At 33.5% G+C, this 24,243-nt stretch overlaps 1 protein-coding gene across 1 annotated transcript in view; it reads right to left on the minus strand.

Annotated features, from left to right (window-relative positions):
- Nucleotides 1–22,349: 22,349 nt before the first annotated feature.
- LOC129220738 (A-kinase anchor protein 13-like) overlaps nt 22,350–24,243 on the minus strand; it is a 104,071-nt gene continuing 102,177 nt past the window's right edge. The window contains 2 exon segments of the mRNA XM_054855168.1: nt 22,350–22,888; nt 23,600–23,799. Of these exon segments, the coding sequence (XP_054711143.1) occupies nt 22,350–22,888; nt 23,600–23,799 (739 nt within the window).

Here is a 24,243-nt window from a genome sequence, read left to right on the forward strand (position 1 = left end):
ATTTGCAAAAACAGTTCCTATATTTCCATAATATAAATATTAGTAAAATGATGAAAAAAATGTGTGCAGATTTATAATTGTTTTTTTTTTTTTTTTTTTTGCAATCGGCGCTGTTTTCCTGGAAAAACTACTTTGCTTTTCAGTCATGACTCAGGATTCAATTGGCGTTCCGGAACTGGAAAACTGAGGAATTCACCCCTATTATATATGTAATATACAGGACCTGACAAATCTGGTTCTGCGACTTCGTTTGCGGTTGCGATCATAGATGTAGTATAACTTGATGTAAAACCCCGTAGCAACAGCAACTAAAGCCCAGGTTTCCTTGAAGCGAAGTCGGCAATCTTCAGCGTCGCTCCTCGCCGAGGGGAAAACTTGATTCTTCTGCGCATGCGCGCCCGAGCTAAATCGACGTCGTGAATATCCACGCCGGAATAACTTGACTTTGATTGCAGCGTTACGGCGTGGAGCGACGCCGAAGATCGGCGACTTCGCTGCTGGGAAACCAGGGCTTTACCGCTATTGAACGCGCGAAACTTGAAATAAACGGGCAAAAGCGTAGCCTACGAGGACGCAATTCTGTTGGATCCGATCAGGCTACGGCAAAAGTTGTTTGCGCACATGCGCTTTTCGGTCGCTTGCCCGTCTACTAGAAGGGCTAGACTGCCCATGGATCCGGTTCCCCGTTGTGTATCTAGTTAATACTACATCTATGGGTTTTTCTCCATTTTTGAGAATTGGTGGTGCTGTAGAGCTGAAATAATAGAAAACAAATGACGTAGTTCTAACATTGAAAGAAAAAATGCTTCTAACGTAAAACATTTAGATATTAAACTGTAGATTACATCCCAAAACACCATGACTAAGGCGAAACTATATCAACTAGTTGCTCAGCCCAGAGAGGGGTAGAGGGGTCATACCCCACCCCCCACTCCATGAAGCGACAAAATTATTAGAAATACACATGCAAGGGCCTAAAATTGCGCTTTTCCGCCTTTAATTTCGAAAAACTTCATATGACCCCCCCCCCCCCTCCCCCTCCACACACACACATGAAAAATTTCTCGCTATGCCACTGACATCAAATACCAAACTGAATCTATCCAGAAAAATTAAGCTAAGTTGTAATTTTATTTAAATAAATTACTCATTCGTACTTAAAATAAAATCTTGCTCTCCATTTTGAAAGGTAAGATAAGAAGGAATTATAAAGTTCATAAACTGATTTTTCTTCCCATTTGATATATTCACTAATAAAAATCTTGATTTATTGCTGACTGCGAAGCAAATCACTATTTTAGTTGATAAAATTTACGCAAGGCAAAGTTACAAATGATTCAGAACAAACAAGATCGTACATAAAAGCCAAGGCATAAATAGGAACAAGATTTATCACCTAGTTTATCGTCATAAATCTACGAAAGAAAAATTTAAATCTTTGGCACTTCAATTGACCTGATAACATAGTATTTGAATTTAAGCCTGAGATTTAGAATTGATGATCAAAGCAATTACTTTTTCAAAAAAAGAAAAATAGGATTCGGTTGTCTTTGTTGATAATATTTGCACCGGAACTCCGTAATTGTGAAATACACTCAACTTTAACACTTTAAGTAGTTTATTTCAATTCAGCAGTCGTAAAATTGTAAAAATTTCTTTGCGTTTTAAGGCATACTTTTTAACGCCAATAAAAAAATAAATTTGTAAATAAAATAAACATCAACACAAAACATACATCCATACGTTCGAACGAAAACTCAAGTCCACGATCTTTGACTCCTTCTCTGAACTTTGAACTCTGAGAGTCCCTGTAGCCATTTTATGCAGATGATTGCCATATATATTCATTTGCTCGGCGTTTATTTCGTGGTGTAAAGAAGATTCAAACTTGGGTCAAAATCATTGATCAAGAATTATGTTTTTCCGAAGAGTAACGATGGAATGTGTGGTGTAATTACCACTGCAGGGGATAACGCGTCTGATGAGTTAGTTGTTCAAATCAATCTTAAAACCCATTTTTGGGTTCTTTGATTTTGACCTCAACCGGTAGCATAGTCTAGTAAAAGCCTGTTCCAACACTTTTGACTTGAAACGGGACATATTGTTAAATGTCTTCCAGTCATTCATGCATTTTTACTTCCTTTTACAAAATAGGAGTATTGTATTCGCGAAAAAATTTTCACTCAAAAATCGGCCTTAATTTCCATTTTTCTCGCCCCTGGATGAATGTTGAGTTTTTTTTCCGACCCGATCACACGTGCATAATATGCCTAGGAACGTACAGACACCCGAAATATCCATTTTGACGACCCCTGAGTTAATTACAAAGAATTTTCTCGTGACGTCCGTATGTACGTATGTATGTGCGTATGTGTGTATGTATATATGTATCTCGTATAACTCAAAAACGGTATGCCCTAGAAAGTTGAAATTTGGTACATAGACTCCTAGCGGGGTCTAATATTGCACCTTCCCTTTTGGTTGCATTCGGATGTTCTTAAGGGGGTCTTTTGCCCCTTTTTTGGGGGAAATCGTTGTTAATTTCGATGTAAACTCAAGTTGTGTTGTAATTTGTCGGACTCTTGGCGATATATCGCCAGTCGCCAAGTTTTGTCGCCAACTTGGTGACAAATTTGGCGATTTTTTTTCTTTTTTTTATATTAAATTTGGTTTCAATTTGACCATTGTGGTGATATTTAGAAAGTAACAATTGAATCACATTAAAATTGCCAATAATAGGGAAATGACATTAAATTTGAGTAAAAGGAAGTCATGTGATGCACATATCAGCTCATTATCTTTAGCTACCAAGAAAAAGTTCAAAACTAGTAAATTTTCCTCAACGTTAACTAACAGGTTGATTCCTGCAAGTAGGACCACTTGTGCAACCAGAAGCGAAGAAGGTAGGTCATAAGCAAGCCATTACTTTTTCTTGGGGCTGTTCTTGCAGTCCTCAGATACATACACAGCGTTTCAGAAGTTTTGACATTTTTCTGAAAAAAAAAAAAAAGTTTTTATTACTGAACTTGTTAGCACAAATGAAGCGCACAATGTATAACCAATGTCTTTCAATGTGCCTTGTAAGTCTAATCAAAGGTTTCACCTTTCTTTTGGTCCAATTCTGTGGATCTTCCCTCATCCTTGACTAAATGATTCTCTGCCCCAAAAGAAGTCTGAAGGCGTTCAGTGAGAACGTGGCACTCACATTCTGCGTGTTATGCAAATGCTTACTGCAAATTTTAATCAAATTCATTTTTTCTTTCGAGTGCTGGGGGGATTTTTATACTGATGTAATAATGCGTGGTTTAGCTAAGCTCTTTTTCTGCCGGAGAGGCAGCGGGATTTTCATATTTTTATGATAACCACTTTTAATCAAATTCTCCCTAGAAGACGATTTATCTCTTTGCGAACCAAATAAAATTGCGAAGAAATCTTCAGGACTTGCCGTTTGCCGACAAGCAGGGGATGGAGCCCCCTAGTTTTCTAGAAAGTAAAACTCAAAGTTTTTAGTTTTTATTTTGAAAATCCATATTGAATGTGATAAAATCTGTTGCACATTTTACGAGCATTCTTTTTTATTTCAGTATAACAATTTTACTATTCTCCCGAAATAAAAACGTATTACATTTGAATAAAATGAAAAAGACTGAGCTAATTTTCATGTTCTGCGCGTTTTTATGGTTTATTTTAAAGAACTTCTTTTTAAAGAACTAAATACTAAAACATAATATGTTTTTTTCTGTGGAAATGTTTATTAATATTCTTATACTTCAATAAGAAATAGGAACAATAATAATTCTCAACTAAATAAATATTATGTAAGAAATTTGAATGTTACTTGAGTTAAAAGATGTTATTTTAACCGAAATTTCTTTTTTAAATCCACGTAATCTCCATTTAATACGATAAAAACTACATGCACGATTTAGAGCATTCATTTTCTGAAGTTCACGAAACTGGAATAAAGGTCAGAGAAAGTGATTAAGATTTTAATCTCTGATAACTCTTCACTGAAAGGCTGTCAAATTGTTAAAAACATTCATTACCTAAATCAGCGTGCCCGGGACCCTCGTTTTAACCAAAATAATTCAAGTTTCTACTTATTACTACTATTTACAATTAATGTTTAAAAGTAAATGTTTCGGCAATTTCATGGAAGTGATTTTTCTCTTTTGCAGTCGTTATTGCATTCGTTTCATGTTGATTTAGTCATATTTATCTCTGACTTGCGTCAATGTTAAGTCTACGAGATATGTTATTTCAATTTTTATTGTTAACTTTTTTATATTTCTTGAAACCAAGAATTGAGAATGTATTCAGAATCTGCACATTTTTTGCAGTTATTTCGCTCTATAAAAAAAAAAAAACTATTTCCTTGTTGTTGTTAATATTTAACATCTTTGAATTGTTCAAAAAATACACTTAAAATGGCTAAATCAGAAAAATCTTCATCAAAAGCTTTTTCCAACTAAGTTTGTTGAAAGCAAGTACTTCTTTATGTTCTGGATCTGTACTTGCCTTAAATTTCCCCATTGGTGCTAACTGTTGAACGAAAAGCTGTTCAAATCGAAAAGTGAAATACAGGAATGAGGTGTCCTCGTCAAGATCTTTCGATCCAAAAAGTTTGTTCGAATCTGTCAGTTCACTCAAAAGTTCTCATCAAATCCTATTTCAGATCAAACAGAAGTAAACAGAAGGTACACATTAAGGTGGTTCAAAAAAACTTTCTTTCAGCTAGAGTCCAGACACCCCCTATTTTTTTACACTTACTAATAGTATTATGCTGTAAAACTTTCAGCTTCTTACTTAAATTTCAGAGCCTGTTCAATGACCCCTACATTAGCCGTAGCATTAAAAATGCCAAAAATTTTAAGAACATTTAATTTTCTCAGCTGTTTTTTTTTTTTGTAAATAATTATTTTATTGCAATATAAATGCATATTATTAGTGTATACAGTCGAGTCCCGACTTACGCGAGGGATGCGTTCCAAGACACCTCGCGTAAGTCGGAATTTCGCATTGTGGAACAAGGTATATTTAGTAATTTTTTATAAGCATACCCAATTGTTTCAGACGTTTGTAAACATCCTTCATATTGTTTCAAACCATTTATTAACTGTATATTGCAGTATCTTTTACAAATAACCGACTTTTTCTGTATTTTAGAAAAAGCGTTATTATTTGACATAAAATTCTGTAATTTAGCGCAAAATCAATGATTAATGGGGGAGAGAAACTTAAAATAAAGCAGTATGGTACTTACAATATGTACACTACAGCATTATTATAGCACTTAACAGTATAGATATAGTAAATGTATTTATAATTTAAAAAATGAAGAAGGTTTATGCAGCGCGATCAGAATGTTATGAGAATGTATTTTATCAACGTTCATATGTAAAATGAAAAAAAAAAAAAAAAAAGTTAAGAATTGGAGCGGTTATTTGTATAAACTAAAGCAAAGCGTTGTTTAGACTAATATAGTGGGTGAACTTCCGCTTTCAGTGATTCTAAAGGGATGAAAGTCCATTCACAAAACCAATATTTAGTGACAACGAAGCCCATTCTAACTCTCCGCCGCTCTTTTCCGAAAAGTTTCATGTTGCAGGCGAGTAATTTGTGTCCGCACTAAAAAATTCATTATTCATGAAAAATTCGCGTTATAGCCATTTTGCGTAAGTCGGATCGCGTTGTAGCGGGATCCGACTGTATACTATATAGCATTGTTTTTTCAGCTTAATATAATTTTTTAACATCCCTTCCCATACGTTTGAAATTTAGGGAGGGGGGGGGAGGGTTGAGCACCCTCTTTCAGTTGAAATATGAAGCTAAAATTCTTCCAGTATATTACTATCCACAAATCTAAAAATTTTGAGGGGTGTCCTGGTATCTAGGAGAAAGTTCTTTTCTTTTTACGTGTATTTTTGAACCTCCCTAATACACGTATTGAATCATACGAAGAAGTCTAATATGGCATTGCTTTCGGCTGTAATCTGTTCTCCGTCGCCTTGTTTTGTTCGTGCGCAATACAACCATGCAACTTCCTCTTGGGGTCTTAGGTTTCTGAATATTTCCTGACATGTTTTCGAATGGATAAGAGGCGCGTTTTTATACGTAGGTTTCTCGTACTTTCAGAAAATTAACTGTCTATTCAAGAAAGGTTTTTTAAATTTTTTACAGTGCACTCATGCATCTTTCTTTTCTTTTTTTTTTTTTTTTTTTTTGATATCGATGATCTGGAGCAGATTAGTTGATTTCCAATTCGCTGAGATTTAAACAATTCCATTTATTAAAACACGGTGAGGAAAGCCGGTTTACATTGCGATAACTCTTATTGGCACTATGCGAATCTAAGAATTTCTCACCTTTCAATTCAAACATAAATGAGCTCGTTCAAAGTCATGCCTCAAGTTACCCGAGTCATACTATACCTTATTCGCTTAAAATTCTAGGACCAGCTCGCCTGCAATAGATACGATAACATTCCGATTGCGATTCGTATGCTTTGTTTGCTTTACTCGTAGATCTCCCTTAACACAATTTGTAATTGCTAGAGCGGTGCTCAAACTTCACGAATCGCAAAAACATCCTTCACAAAGTCAACATTACAAAAATATGCTGCTTGCCGAAATTTCTAAAGCAGAAAAGCGTTACTCAAAATATGATTAGCAATAATTAGAAAAGGAAAACTCAAATTTCAAACATTTGTTTATTTCGTATTTTTCAAATGTTTAGCTGCTATTTTCTCCGAATTTTAATTGAATCTTTAGCTAAAACATTGGCTTATTTCACCCGATTAATTCCGTTTTCATACAATAATTAAAAGTTCACAAAAGAAAAAAAAAATCACAGATACCCGGTCAGAAACAGATGGGTATGTTTCGTTTACTTTTGACCCCACTATATTAAAAACTACCTAACGTTGAACCGTAAGCGAAAATTTGCAGTTTGAAAAAAAAAAAAAACCTTCACATACTCGAGATCGTAGGAGCAGGATGCTTGCAAAAAGTTTAACTGCAGAAACTCAAAAGAAGCTTTTCGTCTTTTTTTTTTTTTTTTTTTGTGAACGTGTAATTGTTTCTAGAAAATGGAATTAATTGGATAAAATTCACTAATATTTTAGCTGAAGAATAAATTAAAGTTCAGAGAAAATATTTGTATTATATGCAGCTAAGGATTTGAAAATAACAAAATATGTAAATATTGTAATTTTCAAATTTCAAAATTTTATTTCATCATTTTCAACTGTATAGCAGCATAAACTGCTACACTATACTTCAGGGTCCCCAATACCTACACTTACACAAGTTTCGGCAGGATGAGGTCTTAAGGCAGCTCTATTAATTGATTCAGGCAGCGAGCCGAGTGACCTCTAGTCCAGCACCCCCCAGAGGTATTGAATTATAATAGGAATTGGAGGACTTTGTGTTCCCGGCAGATTTAACGTACACCAGCCACCATTAGCGAACACGAAGGATTTTCGACCGTCTGGCATCGACTCCGCAACTCTCCAGAAACAAGTCCACCGCCTTACGATCAGCCTAACTGAATGCCATACCGCTTTTTAGATTAATGATTTTTTTCCCCAAAAATATTAGCAACTTTCACACAACTAAGTTTGCAGGAAACCATCGAAAGTGTACAAAAAAAAAAAAAAAGAAAGAAAGAAAAAAAAAAAAAAAAAAAAAGGTTTGCATTACAACAAATCATACAGATCCCTGGTTATTGATCTTGACAGAATGCGTCTTCATTTCAAATTAAAAAAAGAAAAAATATATAGATGCCTGATGTTTATTAATCTTGACAAAATGTATCTCCATCTCAAATTAAAAAAAAAAAACATCTTTACAAATCCCTGGCTATTGATCTTGACAGAATTGATTTTTATAAATTAAAAATAAGTAAACAAATAAACTTCATAGATCCCTTATTATTGATCTTCACAAAATGCATCTTCTTCTCAAATTCAAAAAAAAAAAAAAAAAAAAAAAACCTTCAGATGCCAGATAGTTATTAATTATGATAAAATGCATCTTCTCAAAAAAATCTTCACTGGTGCCTGATCGTATTTGATCTTGGCAAAAAGTATCTTCTTCACAACTTATTTTAAAAAAAAAAGAAAAAATGAGCAGATGTGTGCAACACATGACTTCCTTTTACTCCAATTTAATGTCATTTTCCCATTATTGGTAATTTTAATGTGATTCAATAGTTTACTCTCTAAATATTACCAACAGTGGCCAAATTGAAACCAGATTTAAAAAGAAAAATACACCAAATTTGTCGCCAAGTTGGCGACAAAACTTGGCGATATATCGCCAAGTGTCCGCCAAATTGTAACACCCCTTGAGAAATTATCAATCCTCCCCATCGAAATTAACAATGATTTCCCCCCAAAAAGGAGCAAAAGACCCACTTAGAAATACCTGAATGCAACCAAAAGAGGAGGTGCACAACTAGACCCCACTGGGAGTCTACGTACCAAATTTCAACTTTCTAGGACATACCGTTCTTGAGTTATAAGACATACATACGCATATCCGCACATACATACATACGGACGTCACGAGAAAACTTGTAACTAACTCGGGAATCGTCAAAATGGATATTTTGCGTGTCTATACGTTCTTAGGCACTTATCCACGTGTGGTCGGGTTGAAAAAAAAAACTCAACATTCATTCGGGGGTGAGCAAAATGGAAATTAAGGTCGATTTTTGAGTGAAATTTTTTTTTCGCGAATACAATACTCCCTTTTTTTGGTAAAAGGAAGTAAAAAAAAAAAAAAAAACTCACACATCCCTGGTTATTGATCTTGACAGAACGTATCTTCTTACATTATTTTCAATTAATAAATGAGTAAACTTAATAGATCCCTGGTTATCAATTGATCTTGACAGAATGTGTCTTCTCAAATAATAAAAAAAGAAAACCCTTCACAGATGTGCCTAAATTTAAAAAACAAAAAATTCTTCACACATCCCAGGTTAAGAATGCTTCTATCTCATCAAATTAAAAAAAAAAAAAAAAAAAAAAAACTTCACAGATCCCCCGTTATTGATCTTGAGACAATGTATCTTCTTATCAAATTAAAAATTCTGCTCTGCCATCACAGCAGGAGACCTCCAGGCAGGCAAAGGCCTCGACCAGAGGGCAGCCAAAGATCAGTTGTCGACTTGACCACTTTAACTGGTCAAAATGCCCCCGTTCGCCTTGCACGGTGTTCAAGTGCAGAATCGATAAAGATCGTGAGAGTCAGGAAGAGGTTTTTTAATCACATGGAAGCCTGCCTTGCCCTTTCACCCAAACGTTTATTTCTTTTAACTACATTAATTTCATCATCGTGCATAAGTTCCACTTTCTCGTTTATGGGCCTCTTATCAAAAACTGCCCTCCGAGGCTATTTCTTGCAAAAGGAGAATTCCCAGATCTACAATTATTTAATTTTGTTCTCGAAACATAATATCTGTCAGTTGGGTAATTATTATGAAACGTGATATTTTGAACAAATATGAATACATTGTAGTGCTAGACTATCATCTGGCTTGGTGCTGTTTCTTGATATGAAAACTTTTATGTACCTAAGACAAAATAGAAAGATTGAATATGTTTCTGACAAAACAAAAGTTTTCGCAATCCTGAGCTGTAGCCAGGTTTTGAAATACAGTAAAACCTGTAAAGTTGACCATTTGTCTAAGTTTACCGCTTTTTCAGGTACCGGTACCGAATTAGTCCTATATCAAACAAATCAACCTCTAAGTTGACCACCTGTTTAAGTTGACAACTAAAGTAGAGCACCACAAATGGTTAACTTACTGAGGTTTTACTGTTATTGCTTTTTCTAAGTTTGGGATTTTTTTTTCTCGAAGTTTTTTATATACTCTATAGTTCATACTCTGCGCTTCTAAAAGAACCGTTTTAGATTTTTCATTTACTGAAAATCATACAAAAAGAACGTTAGCGAACTGGAATATTTTAAAAGTTATACTGCAATAGGGAAGCAATTATCTCGTGTGTAAATGAACACAATGGTAATACTAGAAAAAAGATAATGTTAAAAAATTGTGATATCTAAAGCAAACGTATTTATTTCAAAGCAGACAAATTGAATACAATCCAAAACAATTTACCGAACCGAAAAAAAAAAGAAAAAGAAATTAATTTGAATTTTGACATCTGGAATTCAAATTATGTTTTTCGCAATCATGAGTGTGTGTGTATGTAGTCGTGTGTGTTTATGTCTGTGTGCAGGCATGAGTGTGTGTGTAGGTGTATGTGTGTGACTATGTATGTGCATGTGTGTATGTGTGCGTATATGTGAGTGTGTGTCAGGCCCGTGTCCAGATTTTCATAAAGGGAGGGGTTTTAATCTTACCAGTAGGGGGGGGGAGAATTCAACCCCCTTACAGCTTTTAGTTTTACGACAAATTGCCGATCCCAGTGTGGCGTTTATTCACATCTAAGGACTGCTCTATTCTTGAAGGATACCTCTAGCTGTACAAGTTACCAAAGTATTCCTTCGTTTCACAGATTCGCTTTAATCAAACTCTGCTTGCTTCTTTTTAATTAAATCTGTTTACTATGTAGTATATTGTAATGAGTATTAAAAACTCTTCACAAATTCTTTTATAATGTAGAATGTATATCAGGTTGTTATGTTCTGAAATAATGCTTAATAAACTAAACAAGAAAGAGCTCTTTGCAGATGCAAATTACTTAGCCAAGCACAATCACTAATGCATCTTCATAGATGTAACGTATGCCAAATTCACCATAAGCTCCTTACAATAAGCAATATTCTTTCTTTGCATTGGTAGATCATTCAGTTGTTCGTCCGCCATACTTTTTCCGAAATATTACATCAGTTTGTAAGGCTTTAGCAGTTGTAAATCGCAAAAAACTTCAGAGGAGAGAGAAAATTAACATAAAATAAAAACGCTGAACGCAAACTTTCTCATTAAAGTAAATTTAAGTCAAATATACATTTTCTTCATTTTGCTTATTTTTTCCCCAAGGGAGGGGTTTAACCCCTAAAACCCTCCCCTTGGACACGGCGCTGGTGTGTGTAGTTGTGCATGTATGCGCTTGTGTGTAGAATATGGATGCAACCTGGAGACGGTTTTCGCTAGAGGAGCAGCATCGTGAGGCGGCCGGTCGACAGTGATGCTGCAGAGGGTGTTGGCGGGAAAATAAAATGATAGGACCTCAAAACAGTTAAATGAAAGCAATAAGCAATCGTAATTGCTCAAAAAAAAAAAAAAAAAAAAAGAACGAGAAAAGAAATAAACGAAAATAAACACATCTTTTACGTGCAAAAAACGGATTATGTGACTCGCTATCTACCAGCTACAAAACAAATAAAATGAGGCAACACTAGCAATTTAAGAAGATACATCCTGTCAAGATCATTAATCCTCAGGCATGTATGAAGGTTTTTATTTTAATTTAGGAAAAAGACACATTTTGACTAGATCAATAAATCATTATGCACCAGTGAATCTTTATAATTATTTTTTTAAACTTGAGAAGACACATTCGGTCAAGATCAATAACCAGAGATCTATGAAATTTATTCAAAGTTAAGAAGATACATTCTGTCAAGATCAATAATAATCGGGCATCTGTGAAGATTTTTTGAGAAGATGCATTTTGTGTGCGTGATGATCAACCGGGGATTTGTGAATATATGTATATATATATATTTTAATTTGAGAAGGAGATACATTCCATCAAGATCAATAACAATCAGGCATTTGTGAAGATACAATTTGACAAGATCAATAACCAGAGATCTATGAGTTTATTTTTGGATACATTTTGTCAAGATAAATTACCACCAGGTACCTGTGAAGAATTGTTCGAGAAGATGCATTCCGTAAAGATTAATAATCAGAGGTTTTTTTTTTTTTTTTTGAGAAGAAGATTTTGTGATGATCAATAGCCGGGGATTTGTGAAGATTTTTTTTTTTTTTTTAATTGGGAAATGAGATGCATTTTGTCAAGATCAATGACAATTAGGCATTTGTGAAGATTTTTTTTTTTTTTCAATTTGAGAAGAAAAGGCATTTTGTCAAGATCATTATCTATAGTGGTTTATGAAGAGTTTTTTTTTTTTTTTTTTTTAAATTTCAGAAGAAGATACATTCTGTGATGATCAGTAGCCAGGGATTTTTGAAGATTTTTTTTTTTTTTTTAAATTGAGAAATGAAATGCATTTTGTCAAGATCAATAATCATAGTGGTTTGTGAAGATTTCTTTCTTTTTTTTTTAAATTTGAGAAGATACATTCTATCAAGATTAATAACCATCAGGCGTTTTTCATTTTTTTTTTCTAAATTTGAGAATTTGTTTTAATGCAACCCTTTTTCGTGCACTTTCGATTGTTTCTGTGGACTTAATTGCATGCAAGTTGTAATATTTTGGTCGAAAAAAATCATCACAGACGGTCAAAAATCCTGCGTTTTCGCTAATGGTGGCTGGTGTACGTTAAGTCTGTGGAGAGCACAAAGTCCTCCAAGGTCCTACTCCAAATCAAGGGGGTGCTGAATCAGGGTTTTTCTCGGTTCGTGATCTGGATCAATAAATTGAGATAGACCTGGCTTAAAAGTCCCATACAACCGGAGAAAAGAAAAAAAAAGTCCTAATATGATGTTTTTCGACTCAAACTGTATTTCGACGGGACTCAAATTTGTAACTCCACCGAAGCGACACAGAAAAGACTGCATTACTGTGATTCATATTACAAATATCAACAAATAAAAAATTACCGTCAGTTCAACGGGACTCTAACAAAATGTCACAAAAACCGGTTTCGCCATCTTATATTTGTTTCCAAGTTGGTCTCAAATTCGGAAATATATCACCAAATGATCGTCAGTCTAAGACGCTATATTAGTTTTGCATTGAAATAAGTAATTAATAGCCACAAAAAAAAAAAAAAAAGCAAATATGCCTTTTAGAGCACCCGATTGAAAACAAAAAGGGAAGTGCACAACTGAAACGTACGCTGACATCCATACGAAATTTTATCCTTCTACAGCTTCCCATTTTTGAGATGATTTATGCGTACATCCAGCCGCAAAAAACTACGCAATAATTAACTTGTTTGTACCTGAATTCAGTATTCAAAATTCTTTCAGGGGTGACTAAAAATGAAATTTATGCTGTAATTCAGGTAAAAATTTTTATATGAAAACAATGACTCCCTTTACTTTGTATTAAAAAGTAAAACAGGAAAGGTCCTTTTTTTTTTCGAAAACATCGGCTAATTCCATCGGCTTTTCGATGCTTTTTAAAGCCGATGGGCCGATGTTTCCTCCAAGTTAGCATCGGCCGCCGATGCCGATGGCTAAATTGTTGAACCATCGGCGCCGATGCATCGGTCGAGTCATTATTTATTTCTTCTTTCGTTCTTTCTTCTTTTCTTTCGGTAAATTTTTTCGGACTGCATTCAATTTGTATGCTTTGAAATAAATGTTTTCTTCAGAATTATCCTTTGTTATAATATTACTAGGCAGGGGGATCAGCCACCCTCCTGGATTCCTCTGTTGCCCTCGAACTGTCCTTTCTTCCCTACTCACCTAGATATGCATCTTGAATTTAAAATTGTGTAATTGTATATCATTTTTTGAAACGTTATTGTTAGTCTACAAAATGTTTGCTTAGGAACATCTAATTTTTATTCATTAATTTCATTTTCTTTTCTTATTCTCCTTTATTCTTTCTTTCTCTCCTCTTCTAAGGTTAAAACTGTTTTCCTGATTTATTAGTAAATATCTTGTTTCATTTAATAAATGATACTTCAGATACATTAGAATACATGAATGCAATTGATGCTTCTGTTGACTATAGCATAGGCGGCTCGTACGGGGGGGGGGGGGGCAACTGCCCCTCACTTTTAAAAGTAAAGAGGCCTTGTTCCCTCACTTTTCAGAGTCAAGAATTAATGAAAAATTGAAAAATGACTTTTTAAAGAGTGAATTAATGTATTTCATGAAAGTAAAATCTAAAAATTCCAAACAAATGAACTTTTTTTCATCTTATTCCATAAAGAGAGAACTTTGAATTGGAAAGGGAAAGTCTATGGTGACTATCCATCCCAATTTTTGTGGCCATTTACATTATTTGGAGGTTATAGAATCAGGATTGTCACATATCTCTGAAAACAAATCTGTCTTGAAACACATAAAAATAAATACAAGTGGCACATAAATATAACAATTTTAATTTTCCATTTTGATATTGTGTGCTACAATAAATACTCACAGGAAAATTTACACAACCATTTTTTTAAAAATACTGTTTCAATTAAAAGGATTTTCTCACTAACAAAAGCAGTGAGACAGGCACATGTGTTAGTACATGAGGGAGAATGATATTGCATTTACTTTAAAATTTGTTCTAATGCTCGATCAATTGTTGAAATTACAAAAAGTATTGATACTTTATTTGCAACAACTTCAATTTGAACAACTTATTTTTTTCGGAAGACATTCCAACATTTAAAATTGTAATGATATTTTTTTTCTAATTTACTAATAACTATCACGTTAAAAAATTAAATCTGATTTTGGCTTTGAAATAGGTTTCACAGGGATAGACATATATTTCAGCATATTTACAAATAAGTTAACAAAATTTACAGATTTTTTAGAGCACACAAAAACAACAACAAACAATATACAGTACATAATAATGGAATGGTAAGGAAACATCTGCTTAGAAAGTCACAACAATTTTGATATATATATATATATTTTTGATTCTCATAATCAGTACTCAGTTTTGCATGCTATAAGTACAAAAATCATTCATCAGAAACTTATTACAAAAAAAGAATATGAGACAATCAGGCTGAATTCAATGCTTGAAAAACTTCCCTATAACACAGTTCAAAAAAAAAAAAAAAAACCTTCTTATTTTATTTTTTCTTGCCCAGAGTATTAGAATTAATTATACCCTCATTTGGGGAATCGAAATTAGTTTTTCTCTGTCTAGCTCTACTTTTTCAGATGAGTGCTGCTGTTACGCCCAAAATGTGAAGCTTTAACTCCATTTTGTCATAAATCAATAGCTTTACCAAAATTATATATTATTTTTCACATTTGATTTAAAAGCCAAACATTGTTAGGATGCTTCAGCAAGTTAAAATAGTGTTGATGGCTTTGCCTAAATGAATATTTATAGTTCCTAAGATTTCAATAAGCAGAATAACTATATGAGTTAATGTGATTGAATTAAGTAATTCTCAGTAGTAATTCATATGTGATTATTAATTATAAAAGTAAAATTTAGAAAATAAATTGAATAAATAACAAAATAAAATACTAATAAGGCTTAAATTATGCTAAAAATTAGAGATGCACAGAATATTCAGTTGGTATTCCGTATACTGCAAACTTGGCAGAGAAACCGAATATTCAGTTTGGCCTTATATTCAGCTATTCAGTGACTGAATACTGGGCAAATTTAAATGTTCAATAATTGACAGACAAACACATTTTTAAAAAAGATTTGATGAAAGTTACAATGTGGTACTACAGTACAAAGTTAATTCAACTTGCTTTTTATTAATTTTATCCCATTTAAAGTAATTTTAATGCAGGAGAAAACACTCAATGTTAAATTTAAACTTTGTTCCTCTTCAATTATTCTTTAATCTTATCATGCATTACATTAGCTTTCCTATCAAATTCATTTAAATGTGACAGTAATCGGAAAAAAATCATAATGTTATGCAGTAATAATTATATGAAGTCACTTTATGACTACTTAACTTTAACTGTAAAATACATAATCAAAAAAAGAAAAGGGAAAACACTCAGACATTTAATTTTGCAGCGCTTGAATTTCTAAAGTGTTACACCATTTTAAACATAAAACACTGTTTTAAGATAACATAATTAAAAGTAATCGTTGCATTTAAAGTTTAATCATCCTTTGCACAGAAAAATATAAAATAGAAATGTCTGGCAATGCTTGAATTTCACCCCTCAATTTTAATGATGATACAATTTATCAGTTACCATTAAGATTACCATAACAGAAAATCACTTGAAAAATTAGTAATTTGTAATGATATTTTAAGCAAGTATTTGTATGTGATGAAAGTGCTTAACAGGCTGCCACACACACATGATTATAACTTATCGAATCATGTATCAGGAAAGAAAGTTTGCATAATTACAGATGAACATAACAAAATTAGACATTTACAATATTCATTAGGTTTTGCTTTTGGAATGATTTCTTTTAAATTAATAATTCTACAGAATGTAAAATTTACAGTGCATTAACATTTCCCAAAAAAGATTGAAACCAAGACCCAAAACTTTCAATTTAAATTGGCATAAAATTCTTAAGTTTTAAGTAAAATTTTTTAAAGAAATATTTGGTACTTGGATGAGTATTTGGTTCGAAAATTAAACCAAATATTCGGTACTCGGCAAAATATGGTATTCGGTGCATCTCTTCTAAAAATAAAGTTCTTTATGGGAAAAAAAATATTAAGTTAAACTTTTAAAAACTTTATCAATAAATTGCTTTTGAAAATCACTTTAACTGACTAATCAAACTATCGTCTTTTCAGACTCAACTTAAAATCTAGAATACAACAAACGATGTTTTAAAAAATATTGAACTCGAAGTAGTCTGTTCTAATGATGCAGTAACTTTAATATTTAGACACTATTAAGTATAAAAACGTTGATAAATGCATTTTAATCTCGCTGTTTAAAATCTTAAACACATATTTTTTTTTATCATACAGGCAAAATATCACAAACACAAAAACTAAATAAGATTAACATGAATTCGAAATCAAAAATGGGAATGTAGACTAAAAGACAGTATAATACATAAGTAATAATGCTTAAAATCAAATGCCTTTTTAAGTCATGCTTGCACATTAGCTGCACTTCAGTATCAAATGGCTTACATACTCATGCAGTTTTTGATTTCATACATAATAGGAACTCTTTGCAAAATCATTGCATATGTTTCTCAATAAAATTAAGCATAACCTGCAAAAATTTTTAAAAGCATATCTAGACATTTTTTCATGAAATAACGAGTGCATGAAGAGTCATGAGGTATAAAAATCATAAAAAGGTTTATTAATTATTAACTGTTGCTTTTACATACTGGTCACAATTTAAATTCAATCAGAATTAGGAAATAAAAACAAGCAAATAAGAAGATAACTCTAAAACTTTGAAAATACAGTCGGACCCCGATTTAACGAATTCATCAGGACTGAAACTTTTATACCTTAAATCAGTGTTATTCGTAATATCGGGGTGCGAAATTTTTTTAAAAATTCGCATTTACCTCATTTAAAATGCCTAATAAGCAACTGCGCAAAAATATACATAATTAGAAAGTGAAACTGAATTTTAAAATTTTATTCATAATTTCACTAATTACTACACACTAGTTAATTTGAAATTTTAAACTACTGAGTAATGATGTTTAATGTTTGAGAATTTCTTGATACCAGACTCGAAATAGTTGTCTATCGATTTTATGGAGAGAAAAAACTACTGTATCATTTGCAGCCTTCTGCATGAGATATGTTTTTACAGTTCCCAGGTCATGTAAAGCATTTGGAAAAGTAAGTTTTGAAGGGAGTTTCATTATCACTTTCTGCATCAAAATCAATATTCGTTGGTTGCCCTCCCGCCCGTCAAAAATTGCTAATTTCCAAGAAAAGTCTTTTTTATTTCAGACAATATGAATATGACATTTGGAAAACAATCTAATATTTTCTAACTCAAATTAACAAAAAAAAAAAAAAAAAAATCTAGCTGTTTAAATAGTTTGTTAATTCGGGGTTGATTATTCGGTAAATAGGGGTTGTTGCGTTCATTTTAGTCAGGAAAAATAGAAAAATTCATGAAATAGAGGTTCGTTAAATCGGGCTCCAACTGTATTACACATGTACCAGGGTGGCACCAGTAAGACATGCTTAAGACACTGTTCTCAGGTTAACTCAATTTTCTGAGCTTTTTAATGTATTTAGATTTTTAAAACTATTTTTCTCTCATGCAATTACATCTCATCTAATGTTTAGTTACTTCTGGATCCTCTGAATTATTTATTTCTATTTTTATTTGCCCAATTTCGAAAAAAGGTCTGACCCCCATTAACAGACACTGAAAAATCTGATGATACCCAGTAACAGATCGGATTTTATACTAGAGTAATTGTACCTACGGTTACGTATGGAGCAATTGCCTGGTGGAGTAAAACCTGTACTGTAACGGCTGAGGGTTGCCTCACCAAAGTACAAAGAATGGCTACAATTGCAATCACTAGTGCCATGAAAGCTACACCTTCCCATAGCCTTGAGCTCCTTCTTAGCCTTCCGCTGCATAAGCAAGTGGAAATGGAATTCTGTGTGCGTACCGCCTCAAGCTTGGACGTCCCCTCATTATTTGTCTCTGTATGATAAACTGTGTGCAAAGACTAGTAAGCATCCTTACTTTATGATGCTTACTGACTGGATGTTAAAAAAATTCAGCTTTAATGCCAATTATAACATTGTGTTTCCCTCCAGAGAGCAATGGAAGGATGTACAGGATATCATTGGCAATGCACACGAAATCTGGTTTACAGATGGTTCCAAGACTGGAACTGGTTCTGGTGCATACTGCAGCAGCAATAACACAAATCTGTGCTTCTCATTAGGGAAGCTTGCTACTGTCTACCAGGCAGAAACTTTAGCCATATTGGCTTGTGTAAATAACTGCCCAGAACGAGGCCTAAGTGGGAAGGTTATCAGAATATTCTCTGATAGCCAAGCTGTGTTGAAAGCTCTCAATCGTAACTACTTCACTACCAAAACCGTTTAGGAGTGCCATAATGCACTGGTAAGACTAGCTGGCATTAATAGGGTCTCCCTTTACTGGGTTCCTGTTCCCCGTGACATTGTGGGGTAACGAATTGGCAGATCAGTTAGCTAAGCATGGCTCCAATGCACCATTTATGGGACCCGAGCCTGTCCTCTGCCTGCCTTACAATGCAGTAAGGACAGTTGCAAATAACCTTCTTATGAATGAATCATATGGCCTGTGGCTTCAGTATGACTCTCAAAGACAGGCCAAGACTCTGAACCAGCATTCTCCCTGGCTCAGGTCCAAGGAACTGCTTTACTTGAGTAGGATTGAGATCAAGAAGTCTGTTGGGTTACTAACTGGACACTGCTCTCTTAATAGGCATCTTAATCTGATGGGTGTTACCGATAATCCTTCATGTAGAGGATGTCATATGGCTGATGAAAGCTCAATTCATGTGCTATGTGAATGTGATTTCTACTCTGCACAAAGATTTGAGCACTTGGGATATCACTATGTAGATCCCTGGGAACTGCCTAGAATTTCGTTTAGGCAACTGCTGAGATTTATTTCTGTTACTGGGCTCCTTTAGTAGTCTAAGCGGGGATAGTACAATAGACCTGTGGTCTCAGTGCTCGCGCTAGTTTCAAGCGCCCCCCTTTTCGCTTTATACTTTAACAGATAGGAGGAGGAAAGAATGAGTAATACACAAAATTCCCTTTTTCTCTTCAAAATGTGCATAAGTTCCTTATTTTTAGAATTAAAGCCTAATTAAATTCAAATGTATATTCAACATCAGCTGACCTCGTGGTGGCTGTTATCCACCACTGCCTTGTAAATACCCATAAAATTCACTCTGATAACACTAAATGGTTGCACCCTTTTCATTTCTAAATGTTGCTATAGCCTATGAAATGGTTGCACCCTTTTCATAGGCTATTGCAACATTTTATCTGCCTAAAATTCTTATTATTTAACTGTCTGTTACTCGACCCTTGTCTGTTACTGGTGTCACTACCCTGACTTTTTTTTTTCCACGTGCAATTTCCATTCACCGATTCCTCTTAAATTGTATTGCATATTTGAATCATGTTCACATCCTTTAATTGTTTTCCAAAATTAGCAAATTAAATAATTTCCATAAAAAAATCAATTTATTGTGTTTTTCTGAAAGCAATAAATGCAAAATCTGTAAGATCTCTGTAAAATTGAAATGCATTATATTTTTTTGAGTCACCTTCTGAATCCTGTACTGTTTTAATAAAACATTTTTAAATATTAAAGCTTAAGATTATGATATACTTCATAAATTAAAATTTTTGATTTATTAAAAAATTTCATTTTGTGAATGTGTAGGCTAAAAAATATGAAATTTTAAAGGCTTTTACTCTTTAATGTTTATTTAATTCATATATATATATATATATATATATATATATATATATATATACATATATATTACATAATATTGGAGCCAACCCCTGCCCTAAACATATTACATTTCATACATTTAGGGCAGGGGTTGGCAACTTGTGGCTCTTGAGCAGTTTGATTACGGGTGCCCACAAGGAGAGGGGGGGGGGGGGTGATCTCATTTTGTCTATATCCCCCAACTTTAGGGGGGAATGGACACCCCTGGTTCAATAGCATTGGAAAATTAGCAGCAATATTGCCATTACCCCAGATAAATTTTAATAATCCCTCTCTCTCTCTCACACACACACCAAATTGCGTGGCAGGTAGTAGGCATGTACTAGGGTTCTTATATAAGGGTAAGAAAAAAAATTGGCGAATTTTTAATGGGGGCACCCCATGGTTTTCATATAGTCTTGAAAGAAGACTCACAGTACCATAATTGGAAACTTCTGATTTTCTGGAAAAAATATTTTAAATATGTTTGTAGTTTAAATTTATTTATAGGGCTAATATTTTAAAATAAAAAAGGCCCATGACTGTGACCCCCTTAGACCCGGGCTCCATTCAGCCCCACATTTGTGATGCCATGGGTAGGGGTGTGCAGCAAAGCATGTATTAAAGATCAATCCCAGAGGTGCTAACTGCTACGAAAAAATAATAGTTCCTACGAACTCAGTGGTGCCAACTGCTATGAACAAATAAGTTTCTACGAACTGCAGCCTTTGAACTACAAGACTACGAAAACATGCCTAAAACCTTCGATTTTCTTCCAAGAAACATTTTAATCATTAGATAATGTCCATATTATAATCACTTAGATACTATTTCCTTTGTGTTGATACTGTTACTAATTTTTGTTTAAAATTAAAGAAATTAAATCTATTAAATGAATGAAAAAAAAAAATTGAAATTTTTTAAAAAGAAACTTACTCATCTTATTTTAACTTTAAACAAATTATTCAGTGAGCCTGTGACATTTGTTATTAAATGTGCCCCCCCCCCCCTCTACATGTAAAACTCTGCTACTAATTTAAATTTTTAAAAGTTGGCACTCCCAGAAACTATAGTTTTAACACTTAAACTTAATACTAATCCAAAAATGAAAATTTATGTACATAGAAAGGTTTCTAATCCCCTTCAGAAGTTGAATTTTGGTTACGTTAGTGCTTGGTGGCATTACTATGGTCACATATGTAGAAAACAACCAATTGGGACTAAACAATAGTGCCCATCAAATAAAATAGCAGTGATTAAAATCTTTTGATTTAAATCTTTTTTAGGTGTTGAGTTTTTGAAAATTTGTAGAATTACTTTATTTACCTGACAATTCCAACTATTCTTTCAGAGAAGGTGCATAAATTTTTTTAAAAACAAGGCTGACAATTTTGAAAAAGTTGAATAATCAATTAATACGTGAGTATATAAGAAAATCAAATTCACTTCAGTTGTCCTACATTTGCAAGTGCAATATAATCAATCCCGTCCACTATTAAAATCCTCTTGTGACGAATGTCATTTCTATTCATGACACTTAACAGCAATGAATTCTTGACTGAAGATCGATGTAATTTCGTTTACAATACAATAAATGCAATCTTTAGTTCACCTTATGAACCATAAACATGGAAGTTTCTTAACAATGAAAAGATTAAAATGAGAACAAATGCATTTTTAATAGTAGTTCATATGAGGAATATGAACACAGACATTTTTACATACACGCAGAAACAAATTATTTTTGGCACTATAGGACAAAATCTTCCCATGAAAACTAAGACCAGATGATTTTGATTTAAGTTGAAAATATTTAAAAGGTATTCGAGAAGCTCAGAAGTTGATATTACACCAATATTTTCTATTTTTTTACAAACGATGAAACATTTTAATAACAACATTAATTTGATAAAACATCAAAGAGATTGCTACATAAGTGAGATTCTGTAATTAATAGTGTCGTTAAATAGATCCAACTAATGCATTCAACAGTATGTGTACTTGGCCAAAATACACCAATATTATATCATATTTAAGTCAACAAAACAAGAAATATCACCCGTGCAAATAGAAATGATTGTCCTCTCAAAACTCCGAGCTCCCCGCCTTTACAGAGAATCTCTACACCCACAGTAATTGTTCTGAATGCTTTCCCCGCCATTCAAAGTGCACCCTTTATACCTATGACTACTTGAAACTAATGAAACAGGACACAAACACTTGTTCTGTACCACCACGGGATTTGTGGGGATTTCCCTGCCTGGGCAGTTCATGTTGGCAGTCAAACTGGAGCTCATACTTTTTGATGATTCGTAGAAAATACCCGGGCTGTTGGGATCCTTCGCTTCCGGAGACCCGAAATCGAAGTGCTCGCTGTGTTCAGAGTCATTTTGGCTGTTTGTAACTGAGGAATCGCCGGCGTCATGTCCAATATTAGACGAGCTCTGAGATGAGTAACAGCGTGAATGGCAAATGAAAGATGTGTCTTCTACCGGTCCACTCCAAGACTGCCTTCCACCAATTTCTTGGGTCAAAGTACCCAATGTCCTAAAGTCAAAAGATGCGGAACGACGGTGTTTGCACAGGCTTAGGCTTGAACAGTTCTGAGACATGTCTTGATTTTCATGGCAGCATGAGTTCTGTCGATCTGTGTGAAGAGTGAGCTTAGTTTGCTCTTGAATTCGTTTCTAGGAAGAAAAAGAGAAGGAGCCCTTTTAGAATGAAATGTTTTCGAATAAAATTTAATTAAAGAGACTAGTTTCATTAATAATGACATATATATACCTGTTTTATAATTATTCACAGCATAGTTTCACAAACATTAAGCAATTTTATGTGTCCAAATGCAAAACTTCCATTGAAAAAGTTACTTGATGGCAGATTATCAAAAAAAAAAAAAAAAAAAAAGAAAAATCTTGGCGACTATTTCTATTTTACAGTAGAGTTAAGCTTATTTAGATATCCCTTTCACCGAGCTTATCAAATATATCAAGGATTTTTCAAATTCTAGTTTTTTTTTTGTTTAAACTATCACATGAAATCCAATTTTATAACTTCTTTTTCATTATACCATACACCTCTCTTCTATGAAAAGAGAGTACATATTGAAGGCGATAAAATTCAAGTTTAACTATCATTCATCTAGTTACATTACTAGTCACCAGTCCAGTCATTTGGGGGGGGGGGCAGTAGCGGCGATTCAGGGGAAGGAGGGGACAGTCCCCCCTTTCATGGTTGATTTATTTTCCAATTTAAGAACCAAAACTACCTACATTATGTAACTATTTGGAAAGCCTAAATGCACGTTCACATTCTAGAGAGCAGGTAGGAATTTAAGCTTACTCTTTTCATGATGAACTTGAAACATTTTATATAACTTACTGTTTTAAAAAAATACATACCTCCATTAATATTAATTCAGCTTTTTTGTTCTCAAGCTCTTTTTCCTTTTTAGCTTTTTCATTTTCCCATTGTAAACGTTCTTGACTCAATTTTTCTTGAATATTTCGCAGTTCTTCAAGCTGGTTATCTGGTCTGTACTTTTTTTTGCCAAATTCTCTGTGGAGCAAAAGTATATGCTGAATATTTCTTTTCACAATTACATGTTTTATCAATAGAAATTTAATATTGTGCTGTAAATACTTCCTCCTCTTTACATACTTGAAGCATACTACTTGATGCCATCCTGAAGCTTACATAAAAAAGGGACACAACATTTCCTAACTCGGTTGCAATCCTAGTTCTTTTTCATGATTACGTAATTTTTAATGCTAAAACAACAATTTTCAAACTTTTTTTTCAGTACGCTATTGTGAACTACACATTAGTCTCACATAATTATTTATGCTATCAATTTAGCCAAGAGACTAAATTAACTATATGAAAAGGAGGCAGTATTTGCAACATATCTAACTAAAGAAAGTTAACCTGTACGTTAAAGAAGGAAAGATTAGTGTTACATTTTTTATAGGTCAATTGTTCATGTCATAACTCAAAATAAAT

This window comes from Uloborus diversus, chromosome 4 (assembly GCF_026930045.1).
Source record: "Uloborus diversus isolate 005 chromosome 4, Udiv.v.3.1, whole genome shotgun sequence".
In the NCBI taxonomy this organism is placed as follows: domain Eukaryota; kingdom Metazoa; phylum Arthropoda; class Arachnida; order Araneae; family Uloboridae; genus Uloborus; species Uloborus diversus.